The sequence below is a fragment of the Diadema antillarum genome, unplaced genomic scaffold, assembly GCF_040938485.1.
Source record: "Diadema antillarum isolate AM-2024a unplaced genomic scaffold, OU_Dant_1.0 seq00000094_RagTag, whole genome shotgun sequence".
Taxonomy (NCBI): Eukaryota; Metazoa; Echinodermata; class Echinoidea; order Diadematoida; family Diadematidae; genus Diadema; species Diadema antillarum.
The window spans coordinates 1,254,925-1,280,710 of record NW_027271183.1 but is presented as its reverse complement, the minus strand read 5'-3'; the positions used below and the strand labels follow the sequence as shown (position 1 = coordinate 1,280,710).

The 25,786-nt window shown below is 38.6% G+C and overlaps 2 protein-coding genes across 2 annotated transcripts in view; both read left to right on the top strand.

Annotated features, from left to right (window-relative positions):
- Nucleotides 1-14,622, top strand: part of LOC139726650 (uncharacterized) — a 53,604-nt gene extending 38,982 nt beyond the window's left edge. Inside the window, exons 17-26 of the mRNA XM_071637639.1 lie at nucleotides 81-134; nucleotides 1,758-1,811; nucleotides 3,829-3,915; nucleotides 6,757-6,864; nucleotides 8,009-8,106; nucleotides 9,074-9,230; nucleotides 11,196-11,249; nucleotides 11,781-11,834; nucleotides 13,776-13,886; nucleotides 14,608-14,622. Of these exons, the coding sequence (XP_071493740.1) occupies nucleotides 81-134; nucleotides 1,758-1,811; nucleotides 3,829-3,915; nucleotides 6,757-6,864; nucleotides 8,009-8,106; nucleotides 9,074-9,230; nucleotides 11,196-11,249; nucleotides 11,781-11,834; nucleotides 13,776-13,886; nucleotides 14,608-14,622 (792 nt within the window). The remainder of the gene's footprint in view (nucleotides 1-80; nucleotides 135-1,757; nucleotides 1,812-3,828; nucleotides 3,916-6,756; nucleotides 6,865-8,008; nucleotides 8,107-9,073; nucleotides 9,231-11,195; nucleotides 11,250-11,780; nucleotides 11,835-13,775; nucleotides 13,887-14,607) is intronic.
- LOC139726649 (uncharacterized) overlaps nucleotides 14,619-25,786 on the top strand; it is a 36,449-nt gene continuing 25,281 nt past the window's right edge. The window contains exons 1-9 of the mRNA XM_071637638.1: nucleotides 14,619-14,647; nucleotides 15,123-15,230; nucleotides 16,886-16,990; nucleotides 18,243-18,339; nucleotides 19,659-19,715; nucleotides 20,590-20,646; nucleotides 21,485-21,589; nucleotides 23,823-23,876; nucleotides 25,258-25,302. Of these exons, the coding sequence (XP_071493739.1) occupies nucleotides 14,619-14,647; nucleotides 15,123-15,230; nucleotides 16,886-16,990; nucleotides 18,243-18,339; nucleotides 19,659-19,715; nucleotides 20,590-20,646; nucleotides 21,485-21,589; nucleotides 23,823-23,876; nucleotides 25,258-25,302 (657 nt within the window). The remainder of the gene's footprint in view (nucleotides 14,648-15,122; nucleotides 15,231-16,885; nucleotides 16,991-18,242; nucleotides 18,340-19,658; nucleotides 19,716-20,589; nucleotides 20,647-21,484; nucleotides 21,590-23,822; nucleotides 23,877-25,257; nucleotides 25,303-25,786) is intronic.

Below are 25,786 nucleotides of genomic sequence, written 5' to 3'. Positions count from 1 at the left end.
TGTGGTATTTTGTAGTGGTAGTTTTATGAGGATTCAAAGCACCATAGAACTTGTCTGGAAATGTTGATTTGAATTCACAGGGCTTAGATGGCATTGTTGGAACTACAGGGGATCCAGGAACTAGGGGACTACCTGTGAGTATAGAACACCTCCATCTGGAGCTGCCACCCCATTTGATTCAGGAAACTACTACTTACTCCAGATTTTGTTTCAGAAATGATTCTCTTCAGTGCTTTATTAAAGTATTGTCTAGGATAATGCTGTTAACGTATTTAATCTTAAATGATATTTGATCGGATTCCTCAATTTCAGTTATCCTCAACATTTCAGAGGCAAAGTTTTTCATATGACTGAAATGTGACCCACCGCAACAAAAGGATCCTAAAGTCGCCAACAGCTGAGCCGAGAAAATTGAATTTGAAGTCAGATCATCAAAATCAGTCAAAACGATCGGATTTCTGTTTTTGGCATAATTTTGTAGTCTAATGTATCGTCAATCAGCTGCCGAAATTTTGAAGCTAAATGATCACTGGAAAGGCAAGAAATTAGCATTTTTCTGGGCCATGATTTTCTGACTTTCAATGGAACAGAAACGTGTCCAAAGATTTGGATTTAGTGCCGCAGATAGACTCTGCCCCTAGTAACGAGGAAGTGATCTTATTGGTCAGTGCATGGCACCTTGGTTACTGATTGGTCGTGCGTAGACTGCTGGCACTAAGCTTGGATGAACATCGCGGAGGTTGCTATAAGTATACCTTCTATTGCCAAGAGGTGAAAACTGTCTTACCTCCCCTTAATCACAATTGTGTTGGAAAGAAAATTTTGAAGGTGGTTTTCTTGAAACGCTGAATTCCTAGACCACTTGACATGGTCTCATAAAATCACCAATATCTCTGCAACAGAGTACTTTTATGAGTCAAGTTCTATACGACATTAAAGCGGAAGAGTAAGGGAATAATGTCATGTCATTTTCAGAAAATCATCCTCTCCCGACTTACGGATCCTTTTGTTGTAACGGGTCACAAATATTTTATCAATTCTGCAGATTGGTGCTGCTGTCTGTCAGGTTTCATTGTACCGTGAATCTGGAGAGATATGTGTAGTGACTTCATGACCTCAGGAGGCCCAATACTGAATGCCAATAACCTGAGAAAACATAAACACACACACACACACATTCTCGTAAGATGCTTCAATTGGGGATATGATAGTTTGCTCAAGAAAAAATGGGCATATACTATTTTTTATTTCTGAAAAAAAAATTGTTTTTTCCTCACGATAAATTGACTAATTGAAAATAAAGACCATAAAAAATAATACATTGTACTTGTGTCATTCTCAACCTTCCCTCTAAGTTTCACCCAAATCCGTTCACAGTGTTATGAGTTATTGTGCACACGGACAAACAAACCAACGGTAATGAAAACATAACCTCCTCCCTTGGCGGAGGTAAAAAACAATGTCGATAAAGAAGACAAGAAGTGACGAGTGAACGGAGCCACTATATATTAAAGCCATATGCATAACATTAGAGAAAAAAAAAATGAAATGAAATGTTCCAGTACTTTTACAATCATTGATTGAACAAACGGGTATATGACCGGTGTGAAATGTAATCCCAGTTGCCTGTAGTGATTAGGTCCATTTGCGAGAACACATACACACACACACACACACATGCACAAAAGAACACAGTTGTTTTGATGTGTTTGTTGTTCTTTGTCTGCTTCAATTATTCCTTCTTTTGTTGTTTGCAGGGCGTCGCTGGGGAGGAAGGTAGCGCTGGCCCTGATGGTGATCAAGGGTCAATGGTAAGTCTGCTTGAGAGAGTTAAGGACACAGACAGACAGACAGACAGACAGATTCATAGACAGAAATTGTGTGTGTGTGTGTGTGTGTGGGTCGGAGTGAGAGAGAGAAGGAGAGAGAAAGACAGACAGACAGATACATAGACAGAAATTGGGTGGGTGGGTGTGTGTCAGAGTAAAAGAAAGATACAGTAAAGAGGATATGTGTGTGTGTGTGTGTGGGAGAGAGAGAGAGTTATACAGAGACTAAAAAGGTGTGTGTGGGTGTGTGTCAAAGAAAGTGAGAGGGAGAAATGGGAATAGACAGATTAAGAAATGAGAGATAGATGGTGTGTGTGTGTGTGCACTGTAAGTAAATATAGACCAATCGATGTCATTTACTTACAATATTATTTGTTTTCTATGTATCCCATTCCATAAAACGAATATGTACTTTGGATGTGTTTACTGATTGCACATTTGGCTGTCACACTTACAATGTGTTCATTGCGATTTGCTTTAAAAAAAAAGAAAGAAGAAGAGTCAAATCAGAAATGAATATAGCTGGAAAAAAGATTGAAACAGAGTTACAAAGAGACAGGGAGTGAGAAAAAAATGATCGAGGCACATAAGTATTATGTGTATGTTTTGAATTCTTTTAAGATGGACGAAAAGCAGAGAGAGATGATTAGAATAAAGAATGAGAGAAAGTTATTACAGTAAAAGGAGACTATGTGTGTGTGCATGTGGTGTTTGTACATTTGTGAAAAAGATTGAAGCATGAAAGGCAGGGCTGAAGAGAGAGTGATATTTCAGAGTCATGCTATTAACCCTCGAGCCGCTGAAAGTTTCTTGCGATGTCAACATCTGCTTGCTGAAAGAAACCATAAAAATACATGCTTTACTGGAGGATTAGGATGATAGAGGGATTATAAGAACAAGCAAAGAAACATGCAATGTTTTCACACAGCCACATACACACAGGTTGAAAAGGGCAACTAGAGTGGTTCAGGTACTTCAGATTGCAAAGGGTTAAAGGTTTTACACATTGCTACCTCGTTAGAGCTAATCAATATGACACTTTAATATGCTCTTGATGTGATTGTGATGTACTCAAAAACTGCTGCACTTTCACTTTTGAAGTTTTGGACGTGTTCAAAACTTGGTGGCAGCACTTCACACTTCAGAAAAGCTTAAAGGGACTGTACAGTACTTGCTGAGGTGGGGATTCATGTTTTGAACATTCTTAAGTGAGATGATAAGAAACCTCTTATGAAATATGAAAGAACATGTAATTTTAACAACGTTAATTTGATGAAAATTGTTTTTCAAATGGCTGAGATATCCAAAAAAGTGATAATAATAAAAGGCGACAGGCCACAACTTTATTAGGATCTCTTTGTTTCACCTTGTTTTTGGATATCTCAGCCATTTCAAAACCGATTTTCATCAAATAAACTTTTGATACCCCTTAGAATTGCATGCTCTTTGACATCTCATAGAGTGGTTTCTGAATAGCTCGCAAAACGTTAACCCGTTGAGGACGGACTGATTTTGCTACAAGACGCATTTCCCATAGACACTTGCCCGAGTATACTCGGGACTCGTCCTAAACGGGTTAAAAGCTAAATCCTCACCTTGACCAGAACTGTACACACCCTTTAAGATACGATGGAAAAGATTTGAAGTGATTTGTCAGTTTTTAAGGATCATATCAGAATCACTGTCTAGTGAGATGGGGGTATTTGATGTTCATTTCAAACTTTTTTTGATACTGTAATTCATTTAATATGCTTTACCCTTTCTGTCCCAGGTAAGTTAATATGCACAAAATTCATACACATACCTATGGACAGAAAATTGATGCCGCATGCAGTGGGTTAATGTTATCAATAATCAATGGCCACATACTTGTATGAAAGGATGCAGAGAATAAAACATATTCAGGATATGTGATATGAATGTTAACAGAGCTGCACTGTGTTACATCTCAGCAGGACCTCGAATAATCCTTAACAATTGTGTTTTTCCACTTTTCCAGGGCCTCCGTGGAAGAAGGGGAAGGCGTGGAGCAGTCGGCTCTAAGGGAATCAAGGGCACGTATGGGGGCAACGGAACCCTGGGTCTGGTTGGCAGATCGGGAGGAAGGGTGATATGTTTCCCTTACTTCTTTCCCATGTATTGTCTTTGCCAGCAAATTTAAGAAAGAGTAATTAGGGGGAATAAGTGACAATATGAAGAACATTTTCTTTATATATTCATTGCCTTTGTAGAGTATAACCACCACCATATAAAGTGTCATTTTTAAACAAAGCGATATTTTTATGCCTCCGCCACGAAGTGGTGCTGGAGGCATTATGTTTTCGAGTTGTCCGTCCGTCCTTCCATCCGTCCGTAATGAATTATGTGGACAGGGTAACTATCAAAACCTTTTGACGTATCCTAATGAAACTTGGCATGTATGTGTATTATGGGGTGAAGTTGTGCCTATCAACTTTTGGGTGCACATGCTCAAGGTCAAAGGTCAAAAGGTCAAATACATAAAATTTCACTATTTCCATCATATCTGTGCAATGCCTGAAGATATGTTCTTGAAACTTAGTGTATACATGTATTACCTGATTGAGATTCTCTGGTGAAAGTTTGGATCATGAGGTCAAAGGTCAAAGGTCAAAAGGTCAAGAAAAATATTAAAACTTCACTTTTTTTCTCTGTACCTTGGAAGTTGTTCAAGGTATCTTCATGGAACGTAGTATATATGAAGAGTTTGCAAAAACCAATAAGTCCATTATTGAAGATTTTAGAGTACGGTCTCTGTCATAAAGTACAAAATAATACCTTTTAAATGTTATATTGGTCACTACATATAAAGGTACATTTTTGAAGTTATGGTCAAAAGAAGCAAAAATTTTCTTATTATTGTCTTTATTTTTCTTAAACTTTAATAGCAAATATCTCCATTTGGCAAATATGGACTTATCGGTTTTTGCAAACAAACTCTTCATATACATGTACTGACTGGCAGTGATTATCTAGAGAATTTAGGGTTCATGGAGTCAAAGGTCAGGGGTCAAAGGTCAAGGGCAACACTTCAAAATTTTACTATTTCCCTCATGTTTATGCAATGCAAGCAGGATTATTTTTTTTTACACTTGGTGTATGCATGTATAACCTAAAAGACATTCTCTGGAAAGTTTTTTTTTCTTTTGTTTTTGCCTCAAAGGTCAAAAGGTCAAAGATCAAGTGAACGTGCTGAACTCAGTTTTTCCTCCATATCTCGGAAGTGGCTCAAGTTATCTTGAAACGCACTACATATTTATGCATGTTCTGCCTGACAGTGATTATCTTATGAATTTTAGGGTCAAAGGCCAGATGGAAATGATAACAATTTACTATTTAATACAGAAAATGTACTTTTTCTCCATACCTTGAGAATTACTTAATGCATAAACGTATGAATGGGTCAAAGTCAAGTTAAAGTTCTTAAATCCCAAATACATACTCTCGTATTCATCCAATCAACCTAGGTCAAGGAAGGTGAACATTCAACCCATTTGTGACAAACTTGTCATTTTAATATTTTGCCAATTTTTTTAAAATGTAATCACACATTGTCCACATGTACTATCTAGGCCTATTAGGAGAATCATGCATTATGGCGGAGGCATACCAGTTGCCATAGCGACATTTCTAGTCTGAATATGAATTCCAGATTGTGCTGTATTCACACCTGTTAACCCGTTGAGGACGTGTCCCGAGTATACTCGGGCAGGTGTCTATGGGATATGTGTGTTGTAGCAAAATCAGTCCGTCCTCAACGGGTTAAAGCAGGGATGAGTTGAATTTACAAAAATCTGTCCATTTGATTCTGAGCATATCTGTTTTGTATGTTGTTTATGTGTTTGTTTGTTTTTTATTTTGAGTTAAACCTTTATATAAAGACCATCTGTCTGTCAGTGCTGTAGGAGAGAATTAAACACCCAATCCAGTAAATTCCAGAGGCGATTTGTGAAAGTTTCATGCTGTGAAAAAAGGGCTGTCTGCTCCAATTCACAAAAGTTTCATGCCACAAATATTTCTGGCCTTACAGTAACTATCTTATGTGTTTTTGTTGTCTTTCAGTACATCTACTGTTAAAGTGGTTTCTTTCGTGGTGGTTTTATTTTCGTGCTTTTCGCGCTTTGAGGTTAAACCGCGAATTTAACGTCACGCAAAAATGTTTTGAAAAGTCGCGCGAAATTAACCACGCAAGGAAATGTTTTGAACTCGCCGCTTGTTACAACGCTGTAGTATTGCGCACATGCACACACGAAGATTCCGCGCATTGAGTGTATTGATGGTCAACACACACACAGCGATACCGCGCAATGTACTAGTAGGTACAAGCATGTTATAAAGTACTTGAGAGACGGGATTTCAGGTAAGCCTGCATTTAATTTTAATTTCTATGTAATAAATAAAAGAATAATTGGACTATAGTTTGGGTTTTCATGTGCAAAATAAAACAGTTTTTGCCGACTGTGAATTCACAGATTTTGCTGACCGTGAATTTAAACACATGCGAAAAAGTCGGCACCGATGCAAACCACGAAAGTATCTGTACACAAAAGAAACCACTTTTACAGTATTTCTTGCTGCTGGGATGGATGTAAAATGTACTTTATATTCATCCTACAAACTAGTAGCTTTGATGTGAGGGAAATAATTCTAAAAGTGAGAATTCTGACACAGAGAATTACAAACTTCAAAATTAAATTCTTATTAATAAAAAAAAAAGATCACTTTCGTACATGAATCAAATATGATTCATCGCCTGGAATGACAGAGCCTGATAACCTGTTTCATTTGACATGAGGCTTTTTTTTTCAATGATGAATCCTTTCTATGTGAAACTTTCTCTTCTGGATGAGCTGAGTGTCTGCAATAAGAGTTGAGGTAACATTTGCTTTGTGATTTCTCCTTGTCTCAGGGTCTCCTTGGCTTGAGGGGCATGCGGGGCGAGCCAGGGGACAAGGGGGAGAAGGGGAATTTGGGACCCATTGGGCCACTGGGAGAAATGGGTGAAAGGGGCCCGAGGGTAGGTACATCTACCACCACCACCATGCTGTGAAGTGTTAAAGGTCCTGTTTACCTTTGGGGGCAGTGATTTAAAAAAATGTTCAACATATCACATTTGATGCATATGTGTAGGTCAGTTGTATCACAAAACATCCTACCACATACAATTTTTGCAGTAAAGCCTAAAATATAAGGATGAGATATCACTGTTTTTCTCAATAATCCGTAACTGTAGACGGTTTAGTCTGGAATCAATTTTATTATAAATATTGTTCACATTTTGTATACTTAACAGTACTTAACATCGATTATAGTGATTCAGATTTTTAGATTGGTTGTTTCTCTCCCTAACTCACATTTTAGAACTATTTTGAAGCATCAATGCTGAGTTTTTATTTCATCTGCAAATGGTAAATTATGCCTTTAAGAGACTTTAACCATCTGACATACTATATCTTCTCATTCATTTGTGACCTTGTTGAGAAGGGTCATGCATTCAGACATCACTATAGATACTCAAGATAAACATTTCTCCAAAAATTTAAATTTGATTTTGTAGATGCAGAGAAGATAAAGAGATTAGGCCCATTTACACAGCCACTTATATTTGTGATTATTTATGCTGTGAGATGCAAAAACAGTGTTCTTTGTATGCGTGGACATAATAATCACAACTATTATTAAGATTCAATTACGATCCACCGTTAAAAGTGTGACATTTTTGAAATAGTTGTGCTTTTTTCTGAATTGTCACGATTATTTGTGGTGCAAAGTGTGTATGGATGCTCTGCAAAATCGCACCATTTTTTTATATCCCAAAATGCAAGCTTTCACAGGACAGTCGGGTCAAAGTCAGGTCAAACTCTGAGACTCCCCCATGTACAGTTTGGCCGTACTCGTGCAAACCAGTTCGATTTGAGTCACAATTTTTCTTCGTGAATCGGTGTGGGGTAGATTGTGATTTTGTATGTGTGAACCAGAGCGCAAAAAAAAAACTGATTTGAATTGTGGTTTTCAGTGTGTGTTATTGAATGTATTGAGAGTCCGTAGCCGAATCCACTGGTCCACAATGCATCCCACTCTTCTCACATTTCATAGGAAGAATGAGAGTCTGATATATCACATGGTATTGGTTTACTCGATATATCTGCAGGGACTAAGAGGGCCAAGGGGAGAGCTCGGTGCCCCAGGACCAATGGGGAAGAAGGGCTTTCAGGGGTACCCAGGCCCCTACGGACCGGAAGGACCACTGGGACCTAAGGTGAAATATCTTCATTCAGTTGTCTTCATGATGTGCGTACAATGTGGGAAGAAGATGAAAAAAATATGTGCATCCATGTGTCTCATCTGTGTTTTCTATTCATTATTTGATGACAGTTTGTACGTGACCGTGCATCACAAAACCAACAAAAAGTCGCATCCCTTGATTTTACGCAAGAACTCATAGATAGCTGAAATGGGTCAATCAAGTCAATCTTAAGTTTTTCATATTTTCTGAATTAGCTTTTCTTCTTCTACATTATGCTTAAGTTTGGGAACATAAAATGAATGGGAAAGTGTGTCTTCAGCAGTTTTTCTACAACCCCTTTTTATGTAGAGTGTTGTGATCAGGTTTGTCTTAAAGGCCCCTTTCATTTCTTGAAAATCCTTTGCACACTCTTCACTTTCTTTGTTGATATCATTTAATGCAATCTTTCTACAAACATCATGCTTCCACAAGAAAAATAACAAAAACAAAGAGGACGAAATATTATTACAGTGATTGCATAGCATTATTTACACATTTAATATGTGTGTTTTCTTTTATATAGATTTATCTAACCTTACACAAGAATGTTGGATGCCCTGCTACATTATTAAAGACATAAAGATCAATGCAGAATAAAAGCACACAGCTTGTTATGTGTCGCATCATATCACAATTTGTTGTTCCCGCTGAAAATATTGTTCTGTTTGTCATCATTGTCATGTGATTCTTTCTCTTTCTCCTCCTCCTCCTGCTCCTCTTCCTCCTCCTTGTTCTTCTAAGCCTTATATAGTTATCTTTTCCATTTTCTTCTTCTTTTTTTTGGTCATCATTGCCATTATCATTCTATTCTTCTTCCAGTAGTATGGTCATAATAATAGAGTTTACCCGAGCATCAAAGATGATTATGTCATAATGAATACTGACTTTTGTTTTCCGCATTGTTATGCATATGTCCGATGTTTGCATTTGTGAAGGGCAGGACGGGGCCAGAGGGCTATGAGGGCTACCCTGGGCCACAAGGTCCCCCAGGCTATCCTGGGCCCCCTGGACCAGAGGGCCCCAAGGGTGATATGGGAATAGGGGGAAGCGAGGGCGACCAAGGAGAGCAAGGACCAAAAGGAGAGAAGGGGACTCCCGTGAGTATACAACCATTCTCTCTCTCCTTCTCTCTATCTCTCTGTCTTCTCTTTCTTCATTGATTTGACTCCTCAAGTGAGAAACTGACATTTCTGTGTTTTATTCTGTATCTTGTTAGCATGATTTTTATCAGTTTGTGCTAGCATTTCGGAATATGACATAAGAACTGACAACATGTAAGCATTTCTCAAAATCACAAAGTTTATAAAGTGATCCTTAGATTGGTAATAAGTCCATTTATTACAGTTCATGCTGCTCTCTCAGGTTGTCACTTTTTGGACCTCTTTTTTTCTTGCTTTATGCAAATCTAACACATTTCACCAGTTCCATCAAATCTTTTTTTTTTTCAATTTATGAGATTCAAAAGAATTCAGAGTTGCCAATTTGGTCTAGACATGGTGGTAATTTCGGCTGCAAAATCACCCCAGAAGTTATGATGTGAATGAGGTCGCCCCTCTTCTGCTCAGTTTGTTGATATATCCTTAATACTAGCTCATTACAGCTTTAGTTACTGTGTTGGTACATCTCATTATTTTGGGAAGGCTTGCTTAAAGGGATCGTATAGTTTTGGTTGAGACCTAATTTCAGGTTTCTAACATTTTTTGGTGAGATAATGAGAAACCTCTAATGAAATATGAAAGAGCATGTAATTCCATTAGGAATTCAACATTTTATTTGATGAAAATTGGTTTTGAAATGGCTGAGATACCCAAAACAGAGCGATTCTAATAAGTGTGGGACCCACACTTTATTACGATCGCTTTGTTTTACTTTGTTTTTTGGATGTTTCAGTCATTCCAAACCCGATTTTCATCAAATAAACTTTGAATTCCTCTTAAAATGGTATGCTCTGTACTATTTCATAAGTGATTTCTTGGTATCTCACAAAAAGTTAAACGCCCAATTCTCATCTCCACCAATACTGTACTATCCCTTTAATGTAACACAGAATACGGCATGAGATCTTTTTTGAGACTTGCATTGACTTGGCAAGTTCCAGCTGCAGAATCATTTTGAAATGACTTTCCTTTTGTGATTGGACTATAAGAAACTGTCTGATGGTTTCTAATGGTATGATATGCTTCACCATTAGATATTAGACTCATTAGAATCAGTCATATTCTAAAGAACCATTAAAAATTCTTCAGTTGTTTAACTCTTTATCTACCACGTTCGCACGTCCGACTCAGTCGACGGCGTGCAAACTTCGCATATTCTGCTCAACACACAAAGCCGCTTAAACCGATCGATATATCGCTAATCCCGTGGTACAATGAGAGCGTTTCTCGTGCTTTTGTTCCTCTCACCTACGGCTTGCATTCTATGTGGTGATTGACTATCAGGCGGTGTTCCCGACTAGATTTGCGTGTACATTCTAAGTATCTGTTACAGTTTTATGTGCAAAAGTCATGCCTTTACAGTGATGTAGCAACTGGTCATTCAAAAGAAAAATTGAAAATATATTTGTCATACAATTTATATCGAAGCAAAGTTTGGCATTCCTCTTTAGCTTTGCTCACTATTGTGTCCACCTTAACAGAAAATTGAAGAAGTTATACAAATTGGAAAAACCGAATTCTTTCTCAAAGCATGACTACCTTTGTGTCTCATGATAATGTGGCACACAGGGGATTCCACCATGGCACATAAAGAGTTAAATGGTATAATCTGCTTCAACAGTAGATATATTTAGACCTATGAAATAAACAGGTTGGCTGCTGGACTGAAGGAATTGCGTAATGGTGTAACAGTGGTGCATAATTGCGTAACGATTTTTCAGTTGATGATGAAAATTTCTGAAGGTGTCATGTTAGACCAGTCAGATAGTCAAAAAACCTTTAGATGTCTAATGGAACTGTCAGAATACTTTGTATGATGTCTCATGGTTTCTAATCCATTTCCACCCTGGTGGGGGCTTGGTGCTAATCTCTCTTCTCACTCCTGCTATTGATGATGTCATAAAGGGAGAAGTTGGAGACCCTGGAGCCCAAGGCGCATCGGGACCAGATGGTTACAAGGTAAAAGTTCAATGCGCTTTGTGTGCCTGTACTAAAGCCCCAGATGCCCGTCTGTGTGCTTGTTCCAGTTTTGTGATTGTTGTGGCCATGGTGACAAGTGAACCTTTGGCAGTACTTAGTATGTCAATTGATCTTGGTATTTGACACAGGTGTAATGATGTTTTTAACCCAGTTGAAGACGAGTCCCGAGTATACTCGGGCAGCTGTCTATGGGAAATGCATGTTGTAGCAAAATCAAACCATCCTAAATGGGTTAATGGACTACGTGATATGGGCAAAGTTCAAGAGATTGTGACATAGAGATCCATGGCAGAAAATTTGCATTCCGGGTAACATTTTGAGAAATGTGGAAAGAGATACCGTCGAGTTTGATAGCTGTTGTTATATCATACTAGTCATTCACTGGTTCGGTTCATTGGTGTATGTATACACTGTATGTGTGTATGTGTGTGTCTTTTGTATTTTATATAGTTTTGAATTGTAGAGTACAATATGCTCATAGAAGTCTTGTTGATTTTCCTTTTCACTCAGGGAAATACAGGAGATATTGGAGCCCCAGGAAGACCAGGCGCTCTAGGACTGAGGGTAAGATTTTGTGTCATCCTGAAATTAGCTGAATGTATGAATATTGGGTTCATGTGGCTGTACAAATGTCATGGCTCTCATCCATATACTGTATAAACTTGTACAGAAGGGATTACCAAGGTAATATGAGTAAACTATCAATTTCAGGAGCATGTGGTTGTTTGAATGCATTCTGTTTCTCTGTTTTCTATATTGTCTTTGCTGCATTTCCCTTTTTTTGTGTGTGTATGCTTGTGTGTGAACGTGAATGTAAACATGAATTATATGGATGTACAAGTATTAGTATAATGGATAAGCAGTATAAATGTACATATATGCAAGTAAACTTATAGATATGTAGATGAATAGATAGATGGAAGCTGGAAGACAATGCTTTTTGAATACAGAATGCATAAGTCTGCCTTAAAAGTTGTGTACACTCTTATTTCTGCGGCGTCAAAAATAACTCGGAAAGTGTGAAATGTGACTCGGAAATGGCGCCAGCTGGGAGTCAACTCCTTCCGAGTGAAAGCTACTCGGACTTCTGAGTCAAATGATTTCACTCGGATTCCTAGTCACTTTCCGAGTTATTTCTGTGGCGTCAAATTAACTCGGAAAGTGTCAAATTTGACGCGGATATGGGGTCAGTTAGGTACAATCTATTCCAGCAAAATGATATGGATTTCCGAATCAAAAGATCACAATTTCACTCTGATATGGTGCCATTTCCCGCATTGTAAGTGACCCATTTTGGTGTAGTAATGACTCGGATTTGGTGTGCACTTTTCTAGAGGAATGCGGAATGGAGGAATACATAGGAGTTTTCATCGGTGAGTACCCACCTCATTCACAACACTCATATAAATAATTGCCTGAAACATGGTCTAAACAGTCAGTTTTATTTAGGGCAAAATGAACTTTCGACACGGACACATTGACTGGTAATGGCGTAGCCGTAGGCGGTGGTACGGTAGCTCGAATTAGCAATCAAGATCGTATGTGCATTTTATGCATGTACAGTGGAGATGTAGCTAGGTAGGTTCACATCTATTGTAGATTGGTTCTAACGTATAGCATATAGCCCAGGGCTACGTACAAAAGGTACGAGCTACCGTACGGCCGCCTACGGCTACGCCATTACCAGTCAATATGTCCGTGTCGAAAGTTCATTTTGCCCTAAATAAAACTGACTGTTTAGACCATGTTTCAGGCAATTATTTATATGAGTGTTGTGAATGAGGTGGGAACTCACCGATGAAAACTCCTAGTATTCCTCCAGTCCGCATTCCTCTAGAAAAGTGCACACAAAATTGTCCATATTGAAGACAAAAAGTTGCAAGACATCTCACTGCCGGGGCGGATCGTCGAGAAATGACACTTTTTTTCGCGGGGGTACTACGTCACATAGGACACATGACATGTTTTGTCCAATTGTAGCGCGCGTATGTCATGTACACCGCGCTGGGTATTTCTGATGTGACTCTGTGCAGGTGTAAAAAGTCCGATAACCAAAATGATAACTCGGATTTGAGTCAGAAGTACACGGTTGGTGTTAAATTTACACGGATCGGAGTGAAAATTTTTTTACTCGGATTCAGAGTTGAAATTTTGACTCGGCAGAAATAAGAGTGTATCCCATTTGTTTGTTTGTCTTTTCTTTCTGTGCATTGTAATGCTTGAAAGTCTGTGGTCATGTGAAAAATAAGTTTATACTCTTGGGTCAACCCCCTGATTTTGACCTTTGACCCTTTTTATTCAGTCTCATGCTAACCTTTGGCCCTTTTCATCAATTTTATGCTAACCTCTGACCCTTTTTAATTCAATTCCAAGGTATCATTTTACTTTTTTTATCAATTCCATGCTTACCTTTGACCTTTTTTTAATCAGTTTAATGCTAACCATTGACCCTTCTTATCAATTTCATTGCTAACATTTGACCCTTTTTATCAATTCCGTGTGCAGAGCAGGAAGAGAGGTGGCAAGGGAGAGAAAGGGGAGAAGGGTGACAAAGGCAGACAGGGGCGGACTGGAGCAATTGGTTACCCAGGGCGACGAGGAACAAGGGGCTTATTGGTTAGTATTATGTGAAGGCTTTATCAGGAGCTATTATGGAATCGACCAGAGTGAGAAAGATATTTGATAGGAAGTAGAAAAAATGAGAACAGAGTATCAGGTTCTCTGTTATACACTCAAAATCCAAGTATGTGCAGCCACATGATTATGAAAAAAAAAATGATAATAATGATTGGTATGAGAGATAATTGACAATGCCTTATTGCATGTACGGTAGTATCAAAAGATTGTAAAACAATCATATATTGGGCACTTTGTCAAAGTTAACCTACAATGTTCATCAGGTCAAATGCTTGAAGTCCTGATTTTACTGTAGTTTAAGTCAAGTACTGAACAAATTTTTACTCACGGTATTGTAAGCACCAACAGTCAGGAGTGAACAGTTTGTCAGCACAAGGACTTTTCAAATCTGTGATTATCTTTTGATTTGTATGCTGCTCTACTCCTGCTAAACATTAAAGTTACTGAACAATTTAGTCATTTTAAGTAGCACAGTTAACATTCTTCCATTGGCTGTAAATGCAAAGAGTGAATTTAAAAACTTCTTTGAATCAATATTTGCTGGTTGGTAGCAACTTGACCACCCACTGCTGGTAGCCAAAGTATGCAGTGCAAAGACATACGTTATAAAGAAATTTGGGCAGGTTTGCAAACCCTCTTTGCCACTAATTTTGGGGCTTACGTGGAATGACTTTTGTGTCATGTGATGACCATCTACTAGCTTCTCTTACAATGACTACAGTGAGCAAGACTTTCCAGAGGCTAGTCATTTTATTTAAGAGTCTTATTAGAAGGATCCCATCCCCCACCCTGTTCTACAAGGTGCACCATTTCTTTGCATTTGTTATTTAAAATCCATCGCACACTACACAACTTTGCCACAATTCACTGATCGTAAGACCTAAAGACTGGAAGTGTGGTGTCACCAGCCATGCCAGTTTCCATGTGTGTGACTGAGTCACAGCGCCAGTCATGGAGATTTGACAATTAAGTCAAATTTTCACCGTCGGTCGTGGACTTTCAGCAAATCATGCCACGGTACTTAATCCAGTACAGTCGTAAGCCCAGCTGTGTACCTTAATCTGATGGCATAGTGTGCAGTATTCAGTCCCGTGACTAGTCGTATGACCGATTTGCCTCCTTTGGACTTTATTTGCCGAAATCCTTTGTGCAATGTTACCCAAAGTCTTCAATCTAGACAACTTAAGGCAAAGTGATCTTATTTTCTGGAGGCAGGGACTGCGAGGCTTTCGAGGTCGTCGGGGGCAAAAGGGGACCCCCGGAGTCAAGGGTGAAAATGGACAGGTGGGCTTCGACGGCGCGAAAGGTGAAAAAGGAGAAATTGTAAGTAAAACCATTTTCACATAAATATTTCTGCCTTGTATTGTCTTCCACTTAAGTTTTATCTTTCCATTCAGATATGACTGTGTGTCAAAAAAGCAAAGAACTCAGATTAATAATAATGATATTTATATCTACAATCTCTCCTCTCTGTCTCTCTATCTCTTTCTATTTATCTTTATTTATGTCTATCTATCTATCTATCTCTACCTATCCATTTATCTATTTATCCATCTCTATCTATCTATCTATCTATCTATCTATCTATCTATCTATCTATCTATCTATCTATCTGTCTGTCTCTATCTATCTATCTCTATATATGTGACCCGCTACAACAAAAAGCTCCTAAAGTCGCTGACGGCTGAGCCGAGAAAATCTAGTTTGAAGTCACATCATCAAAATTGGTCAAAACAATCGGATTTCTGTTTTTGGCATAATTTTGTATTCTAATGATTTGTCTATCATCTGCCCAAATTTTGAAGCTAAATGATTAAAGGAAAGGGAAGAAATCAGCGTTTTTCTGGGCCATGATTTTCCGACTTTCAACGAAACAGAAACGTGTCGGAAGATTTGGATTTAGCGCTGCAGCTAGACTCCGCCCCTAGCAACAAGGGAGTGATCTTATTGGTCAGTGCGTTTCATCCTGATTAGTGATTGGTCGTGCGTACACCGCTTGCGCTAAGCTTGAATGAACATCGCGGAGGTCGCTAGGAGCGTGCCTTCTATTGTCAAGCGGTGAAAACTGTCACGCCTCCCCCTGATCATGATAGCATCGGAATGAGAACTTTGAAGGCGTTTTTCTCAAAACTCTGATTTCCTCAACCGCTTGACATGCGCTTATAAAATCATTTCTCCACAACCGAGTACTTTTATGTGTTGTGCTATATATGAAATTAAAGTAGAAGAGTAAGGGAATAATGTCATGCCATTTTAAGAAAATTGTCCTCCCCCGATTTTTGGATCCTTTTGTTGTCGCGGGTCACATATGTCTATCTATCTATCTATCTATCTGTCTATCTATATGTCTATCTGTCTATGTCTATCTATCTATATATCTATCTCTATCTATCTATCTCTATCTATGTCTATCTATCTATCCATCTATCTATCTCTCTATCTATATGTCTGTCTATCTATCTATCTATATCTATATCTATTAATCTATCTATCTGTCTATCTCTATTTATCTATCTCTTTTTATCTCTATCTATCTATCTCTATATATCTATCTATGTATCTATATATCTCTATCTGTCTATCTCTATCTCTATCTATGTATATCTATCTATCTGTCTATACCATCTCTATCTATTTATGTCCATCTATCTATCTGTCTATCTGTCTATCTTCATGTCTTTCTATCTATCTATCTCTCTCTATCTATCTGTCTATCTCTGTCTATCTATCTAGGTATTATGTATCTATTTATGTATGTATTGTGTATCTATCTATCTATGTATCTATTTGTCTCTATCTATCTATCTATCTATCTATCTATCTATCTACCTTTCTATCTATCTTCATGTCTTTCTATCTATCTATCTGTCTATCTATCTATCTGTTTATCTAACTATCTGTCTGCATCTCTATTTTTCTTGCGCTGATTGCATATAGTTTTGCTTACATTTTCATTTCTCTAACTTTCTACCCCAAAGGGCCTTCAGGGACCACGTGGCCCACGTGGTCCAAGAGGGAACGCTAGCCATGGAGAGGATGGAAGAGATGGGACACCTGGAATTGATGGACTCAAAGGAGAGAAGGTGGGTTAAGTATTATTCTCCTCCTGCTGGATCAAATAATGTCTTTGCCCTTTGACCTGTCTGGTCATTTGTTGAAGTCAGCTCCATCAACTTGGGGTGCGTTTGAGCGCTCTCCTAAAGCGAAGCGAACCGTACTGAACCCGCGCCAGAGGAGCGCTCAAACACTCCTAAAGTGGACCATACCGAACTGAACCAAGCCAAAAGTGGACTACTTCCCAATGTGCTCCAACAGTGTACCAGAAGTGTACCAAAAGCTTGCATGTGAAGAATGCATGTATCATGGACATATGTCATAATGCAAATAGTTCATTCTCTTTGTTCGGGACATCTGTAAAGTAATCTAAGTGAGCCAGGTGAATGACCCTCTTGCTACAAAATGGGTGATCCCTCTTAGAATAACTCATGAGGTACACTTCTCAACAGAACGCTTGAATGCTCCAAATATATAACACTGCACAGTACGGTTCACTTTGGTTCGGTTCGATTTGGTTTGCTTATGAGCACTGGAAGGCATCCTTGGTGTTACTTTGTCTGGACCTACCAGGGTAAGGACCAAGTGTGATGTGATATTCCACATTAGAGATCTCTATGCTTTGTGGTCAAAATCCATTCAAAGGCTGATTATTATGAAAGTTTCTACTCATTAGGGTTGCTGTAGTCTCATGTATTTCTGAGAAAAACAAAACAAAACAAAACAAAACAAAACTGTGAGCAAATGTTGTGAAATCCTATTCCAGCCCATCATGTGATGTAGAATTTATTTTACAAGTGTCACAAAGGTATCCAATTTATTTTTATAAGTATTGAACAGATGCCTCAAGGAATTAGAATTCTACGAAGGATTAATTCACATATCATTGCCAACAGATAAAGACATATAGTATTCTTTGTGGTTGAAAGTGACACAATGTTAAACAGACCCTGTGGTTGACATTCTCTGAAATGTGTCAGATTATGCATGTAAGAGAGAATTTGATACTATGCCGTAAACTATTCCTGTCACACCAAAACCACACTCACAGACACAGCATTTTCCCAGTTGCAAAAAAATTGTAAATCATTCTTTTAACACATTGATGATCCCAACAGTTTGTGAGTTATTGAGGTGTCTTACAATAGCTTTTAATAGTTCGATCATGGTTGTTCCCATGCCTAATAATCAAAATGGCTTCATTAGTAATCAATTGTGTTTCTTTCTTTCTCTCTTTTTCTTTCTTTCTTTCTTTCTTTTTTTCTTCTTTCTCTCCACTAGGGAAACATGGGACCTAGGGGAGGAAAAGGGCCACAGGGGCCTCCCGGGCCAGCTGTTCCTGGATCCAGGGGCCCAAGGGGAGAGCGTGGAGAAAGAGGCCCCATAGTTAGTAGAATTTGGAGGTTTATACCCCCTCCCCCTCCCCAATGATTTCAATCCTTTACCCTTGAGAAATACATCTGTATAAAGCTGAAAAAGTTTTGAGAGTTTCTATTTAATTCTGATTAAAATTCAGATGAAATTATTTTAAGAGTACCAGAGCCTTTCCTATGCCCCCTAAGTTATAGTGAAAACATAGTTCCCGTGAGCTTTCAGAACTGTTGATTTTTGCTGAAATTTACACATACATGTATGTATTGGAAATGTGTGAAGTAACACTGTGATACCACAATTTCAGTTGAATAACAACAATAAAAGATATTAGCCAAAAAAGTTTGCTGGAAGTGAATAGTCCCAAATCATAAATTATGTGATCATGGTATTTATTTTTTTTTAATTGATTATTGATGATAACAATTCAGGCCACAGCAGTACTCACTGATCTTCTGTCCTTGAGTGAATTGCACAGAACTTGTTGGAAAATACAATTCTCGCTTTGGCATGATCAATCATCACATAACACTCTACTTCCCAATGATATTGAATAGGGAGGGTTCTTCTGGGATAAAAGTTGTGTACTGCAGTTAAAGTTATTCAGTGCTTTTTATCTCAAAATACTCCAAAATAACTCGCCATCCTGGCAAATCACCTCAGCCAAGTAAGTTTCTTGGTAGATGCTTTCGATGTATTGCAAGCAAATTCCAAATGGTGGAAGATGAATTTAGAGCCCTGCTAAGAACTGTTTTAGCTCTTTGATAGTAGAAAAGTGAACAAGTTCGCATGCAAATTTCTTTTTGTTTCAGTAAATGCCAGAAGCAAGCTCTGTCTGTTTCAGTTCTTCTGAATTAAGATCCAGGAGTTATGATTACATGCGTGTATACTGTAAAAGGGGGTATTTTTGTGCCTAATTTTCAGGCTCGGCTGGGCAAGAAGAATTTTGTGAGTTTTTAATTCCGCGGAATCAAGACATCAACTACTGGACATACGGGCAGCAGAAATATTGGCATGCTTTTATTTTCTGGTTGCATGAAATGCGCAAAAATTTCAACGCCGCGGAAATTTCCACTTTTACAGTACATGAGTTAGGCAACCCATTGTACTGCCCCTGAGTCTGAGAACCTTTGCCTTTTACACCGTACATTCAATCACAAATGTAATGAAACTGAGGCAATATATCGCTGTATAATTCTATTTCTTGAAACAATACCCGTTGAGATAATAAAGAGTGATTTGTCTTGGCAGTTATTATACATTAGTATGTTCAAGCAGATATCTTTCGTACGGATTTTTGTTTCCATTCTTGTGCCTTCATATCAGGGACCTCGTGGTGCACAAGGCAGGCCAGGTCCACCAGGAACAATTCCAGGACCACCGGTAGGTCCAGACCCACACATAATTAATGCATTGAAAAGCATTTTTTATATCCTTTAAGTATCATATGCCTTTATGGACATTGAGTCTTTTAGGAAGAGGTTTAGATGGAATAGTTGTATGTGCCTGTTCATCAAGATATACCTTGCCAATGTTATAGCCATTACATTTGTACCTACCCCTTAACAAAATAGAAAAGCACTCGGAGAGCACAGACCTCCACCAAGCCAGCAACTCATTTCCACCCTTACACGCATGCAATTTCCTGAAAAAGAAACCTTTTGTTCTTACGTCATTACACGGTACCTTGCCCGAGCAAAGCACGCGCTTTAGTGCGCGTACCGATGTAAACCTCCAATACGCACAGCTTGAACCCCAAGTTTGATGACCTTGTGTGCTAAAAGATGAAAAATCCTTCAGAAATCCACGAAAATTCCCGCATGACTACCAAAATTGAATGAGGTGTTCCTTGTGTCAATATCAACATTTTATGCAAGTTTCATTTTAATCCCTACACAACTTTTTGAGTTATTTTGCAAACAGACAAACCCACACCAGTGATCACTTAACCTCTTCCTTCCTTGGCGGAGGTTAAAAAAAAAGGGAAAAAAAGGTGATTATTGTAATGACCTTGAAGTATGTAAGAATAGCCACTCAGATGAAGATACCTGTAAAACAGCCGAAAGATATCATAGTGATTCAAGGAATAAGAATGGTTCTGTAATATCTAATTACAGGTTTCAGGATATCAATGCTCACAGCATCATAAACAAGCCATGCAGCCGCTGGCAGTGTTCCAAAGAAAGCACAGTAAGAGTTAAAGTGCAAGAATGATATTTGCTATATCATTTTCCATGATTGACTTCTGTTTTCACAGGGTCCCCCTGGACCACCGGGCCTACAAGGGCGCCCAGGTCGCCCCGGGAGGCGGAAGGTGAGTTAAGCTCGAGCCCAACGAAGCAGTGGCGGATTCAGAGGGGGGCACACTGGGCATACACCACCTCTTCCTTTTTTGTGAAAACAAAAGTAATAAAAAAGAAAAATGGGGGCATGCCATGCCCCCTTAATTTGGTAAAGGCACCTCCCCTTTATGGAATTCCTGGATCTGCCCCTGCAAAGACTGGTACCCTCTGTACATCATCTCCTCTTGAATGTTTCTACAAAGGGGATAATCACATCACCAGAGAGAGATAAGAGAGCTCCGACAAATGAAGATGCACTATTAAAGACAAATTGCATAGGGCATACAGCTGAATACTCATAAAGCATACATGCAATGAACTAAATACCAGAGATACTGGAAATTGTCAGGGTGTGAAAATTTTTGTGCATTTCGTGCAGCCAGAAGCTACAAGAAACATCAGATTGTATTTTCTGTTGTAACATATCAGATTGTAGGTCAACAAAAAGTACTGTAAAAGTGGATATTTTCGCGTGACTAATTTTTCACGCTCAGCCAGGTAAGAAGAGTTTTGCGTGTGTTTAATTTCAGCTACTGGAACATATGGCATGCAAAAATATTCGCATGCTTTTATTTTCACGCTAGCTTCTGGTTGCGCGAAATCCGCGAAAATTCCAACACTGCGAAAATTTCCACTTTTACAGTATGTGCTTATTCATCTTAAGCCATTGGTTACTTTTGTTGATATACAATGTGTTAAATCTTGTGCAGATAACTATTATCTTGAGGTCAAATGGTTCATGTCTTGATTGGTCTGTATTTCTTACTTTCATTACTTCATACTTCATACACCCCCTCCCCTTTCCATTAGGGAGAGAGGGGCGACCCTGGGCCTGCACCCCTCGGACCTGCGGGCCCAAAGGGAGCAAAAGGTATCCAAGGAGTGCAGGGCCCTCCCGGACCAAAAGGAGAGAAGGTAGATATGACCCTATCAAAGCAGTGTTCTTCTAAATGAAGAGTTTCAGTGCAGAAACTGATATATCAGTGAAAGAAATAAGCTAATCTTCTGTCTCACAATGCAAAAATGATTACGACGTTTTTGGTCGCTTCGCGAGACAGAAGATTAGCTTTATTTCTTTCAGTTACTACCACGATAATGAACATCTTCCGTACTATTAGTATATCATTGTTTATCAACGCGGGGTATTTGAAACTGAAGCTGCTAAAAAATCAAAGAAACTGATTAGAATATTATGTGATAATTTTAAAGGTATCTTCTGAAATATTTCTTGTTATGTGACAAGTGCAGTATCATCTCAAAATTTATTTTCCTTTGTTTGATGAAGATCTTACTTAAACATTGTGAAAATGATTGTTTATCTGTTTTTTTGCATTCAAACTCCTCAAATATTTAGATTTGCACATCACCCATCCTCTAGCCTTTTGTCAAGGCCCTCTTGCTGTATGATGGCTATAACAGGCAAGCAAAGCGAGCCCAGCCAAGCGTGACAGGGCGAGGGCCTTCTGAGGTCTGCTTCACACATTACTATTCATGACCACAGGAGCGTACTGAATAGTCATACTTAACAGTTTCAGTTGACCAATAGAATGGTTTGCTCCCCACAACTTCCATCTTGGCACTGCCAGCTCGTTTGCATGCATCACTGACCACCAGTGGAGGTCTGTGTCATGCATTCGCCCTATGCAAATCAGGCTCAGGCAGACAGACATGCATATTGGGCGATTTTTTGCTCGGGGAACAAAAATTGGTAATTCGGAGGGCTAGCATAAAGATATGAATCAGATCTCACAAGGTCCTCACACTGTCGAACACGGCTGAGCTCACTTCGTTCGCCCCCTTTCGCTCACCCCCTTTTTCTCACCGCCATACAGTCTTCAAGTCTTGAATCAACTTGTTGTGTTTGATAAGTTATACAAAACTAATTTGGACAATTTCACTGTGGAAGTTTAGACTGAAAGTATTGTGTCATAACTCCTAGCATACATCTTCTATATTCAAAAATGTCAAGTTGTATCTACAAGTATTCTGTTCAGAGTTCAAACAGAAAATTCCCTTTGAGTACCAAGGAAGCAAGAGACATTTTATATGACACTAAGCCAGCTGGACGTCATATTAGATGACTAACTAATATTCAAATGGTGTTAACTCCCTTCTTCGGACTCTACATCAGTCAAATTTGTACTAATTTGCTGCTGTTTTTATTTTCCTGTCACACAAGATGACGTTTTCCTCTGAGCTGTTATTCTTAAAGGGAGCCAATACTTTCAGATGAAGTTTCTCTTATTCAATTGCTTGATATATTTGATTTATTTATGGCAAATTTGAGCTAAATCAGACAAGGAATAAGGAAGCTACAGCTGTTTGAATAAATAAACCGTAGAGGGTGACAAATTAACTCAAGTTGAAACTTTTGGACAACTCTCTGACCTTTCCTCACAAAATTTAACTATTTTAAAGTTTTCTCTTGATTCACAAATAAACATGGTTCAACTTCAAAATATGCACTGCAAAATGCATTCATTAGTGCCATATTTGGACTTCAGGAAAGGAGTTATGCTCATTGTTGTGAAAAGATGAAAAATGTGAAATTTCATGAATTGAACCTTTGGAGGTATGTCCACAATTAAGTCACAAGCTGTCTGCTGCCCTCTACTGACTGCTGAACGTTGCAAAGCTGGAATTTCCTTATTTCTTCCCTGATTTGGCTCAAACATGCAGTGATTGATTCAAACATATCAAGCATTGGAATGAGAATAATTTCACATGAAGGTTTTGGATCCCAATAAAGATGATCACTATACACACTCTGTTCGTACATGTATAGTCTATATCTGTCTGTCCATCTCTCTCTCTATCTCTTTCTGTTGATATATATATGTCTCTTAATCTTTCTACTATGTACTATACCTGTCTATCTCTCTGGCTTTCTAGCTAGTTAAATTGTAGGTTTTATGTTGAGATGGATACAAATAACAAATAACACTGAGGGGGTAAAAAAAGTCCATTTGAAAAAAATTCAAGTTTGGTATTACATATTCATTTCTTTTACCCTCGGTGTTCCACAATAGCCATCTGACCATGGATATGTGTGTGAAATTAGTACACATTTGACTCATGGCCACAGAAAAGGGTTACTTAATTTCTTGTGGTGTAAATCTATCTTCTGTTATCCCAACTCTGAGTGCAGGGTGGTGTGAGTACTGAAGGTCCAAGGGGTAAGCCTGGGAGACCAGGAAGCAGGGTGAGTATAGGGTCTACCAATCATCCTCATCCCATACCGTATGCCCCCCCCCCCCCCAAAAAAAAAAAAAAAGAAAGATTGCAACCGGATTTTCTGCAATTATAACCTTAATTTAAGCAGTGAATCAATCAAAATGCAATTCAGGGTATGAAACTATGACTTATTCCCTACATCTTACAGAAAATTCCTTCCAGTTTGCTTCAGGGGTCAGAGAGAAATGAGGATCTCTGGAGAGCATACCGGGAATCCCTCCCCTCCAAGTTTGTCCATTGTGTTCACAGTTCCAAGAGCATCCAAGAGCTGAACTTGAAGAAACGAACTGGTGACGTGCTTTACAACAACCCACATTTCTCTGACCACTTAACCAAATTGAAATTGAATGGGGTTTTCTGCAAAATATGTGCAAGAAGTTATACTTTCATTCCCTGAAGTAGCATTCATATTGTTCAATCATTTTGAATGTTATCAATACAGAAATCCAATTAATTTTTTTTTTTTTTGGGGGGGGGGGGAGAGGACATATCATTATCATGGAATTTCACACATTTTTTAGTTTCTTTTAATGCCTTTCATTCTGGAGAAAGAGAGTCATCTATCCATCATGCTACCACCAAAATTTAGTAGACTTTTTAGATTGTAATCAAAGTGTGTTATCAGTGTTCTTGCTGTCTTTTTTAAAAATTAATCTTGAATATGATCTCTTTCTTTTATTTTATGTTTTGAGAGAGAAGCAGACGAATTCCAATTTTGAGCAAAAGTCAGCACTTTGGTATTTTGAATGATTTTGTATCATAGTGTTCTCATGGTTGGACATCAGGGTATTCAGCGGTGGCTGGAGTGATTAGAAACCAAACCAACCATCTGTGTATACTTTAGAGGAAATTCTGGGGGTTTTTTTCTTCCATAATTGGCATTGAAATTCTGTGAAACTGTCAGATATGATCCATCTTAACATTTCTGATAGCCACAAAATGAAATGTTATTGACAAATTATGGTAAAGAATCAGGGGCGGATCCAGGAAATCTGTAAAGGGGAGGCGCCTTTACAAAATTAAATTGGGGTTCACGTCCCCCCATTTTTTCCTTTTTATTTCTTTTGTTTTGACAAAAAAATAAATAAAATAAAGAGGGGGTGCACGCTCAGTGCGCCCCCCCCCCCCCCCCCCCTGGATCCATCACTGAAGAATGGTAGATCAAGAATTCTGAACACCGACACTCTTCTGTTTGTAAAATGTTACTGAAATACACAGTGACCTTTTGACTTTCTACTCTATCAATACCATCTGCAACTGCTTGGGGTGGAATGTCTGTTGTATTTTACTTACAAGTGGTCTCAAAGGGTTAATTGAAGAATCATTGTCCCTGTATGTCTCAATCACAGGGTCCTAAAGGCTTTAAAGGGAAGAGTGGACAAAAAGGAGTACGGGTAAGTAATACTTTTACTTTTACTTTTACTTTTACAACACATGTATGTGGTAGATCTTGTTGCAGAATATGGAGACAAGTAGGCCTAAGTAGAAATTGTTTTTTGACTGGAGAACATATGTGACCCGCTACAACAAAATGATCCTTAAGTCGGGCGAGGTCGATTATTTGAAAATTGCATGATATAATCCCCTAACCTTTCTTCTTTAACTTGATATATAACACATTTTGTGAAAATAATCGGCTGCGGAGATATCGATGTTTAAAAGAGAGCATGTCGAGACGTCTGGAAAATCACTGTTTCGAGAAAAGCGCCCTAAAAGTCTTCCGTTTGACGCAATCGCGATCAAGGGACACGCAAGTCAGTTTTCACCTCTGGACAATAGAAGGTAAGCCCTAGCAACCCCCGAAGAGTTCATTCAAGCACATCAGCGTCGGCGGTCTCCTCACCAACCAATCAGTGACCAGGATGTGAGAAGCGGCTG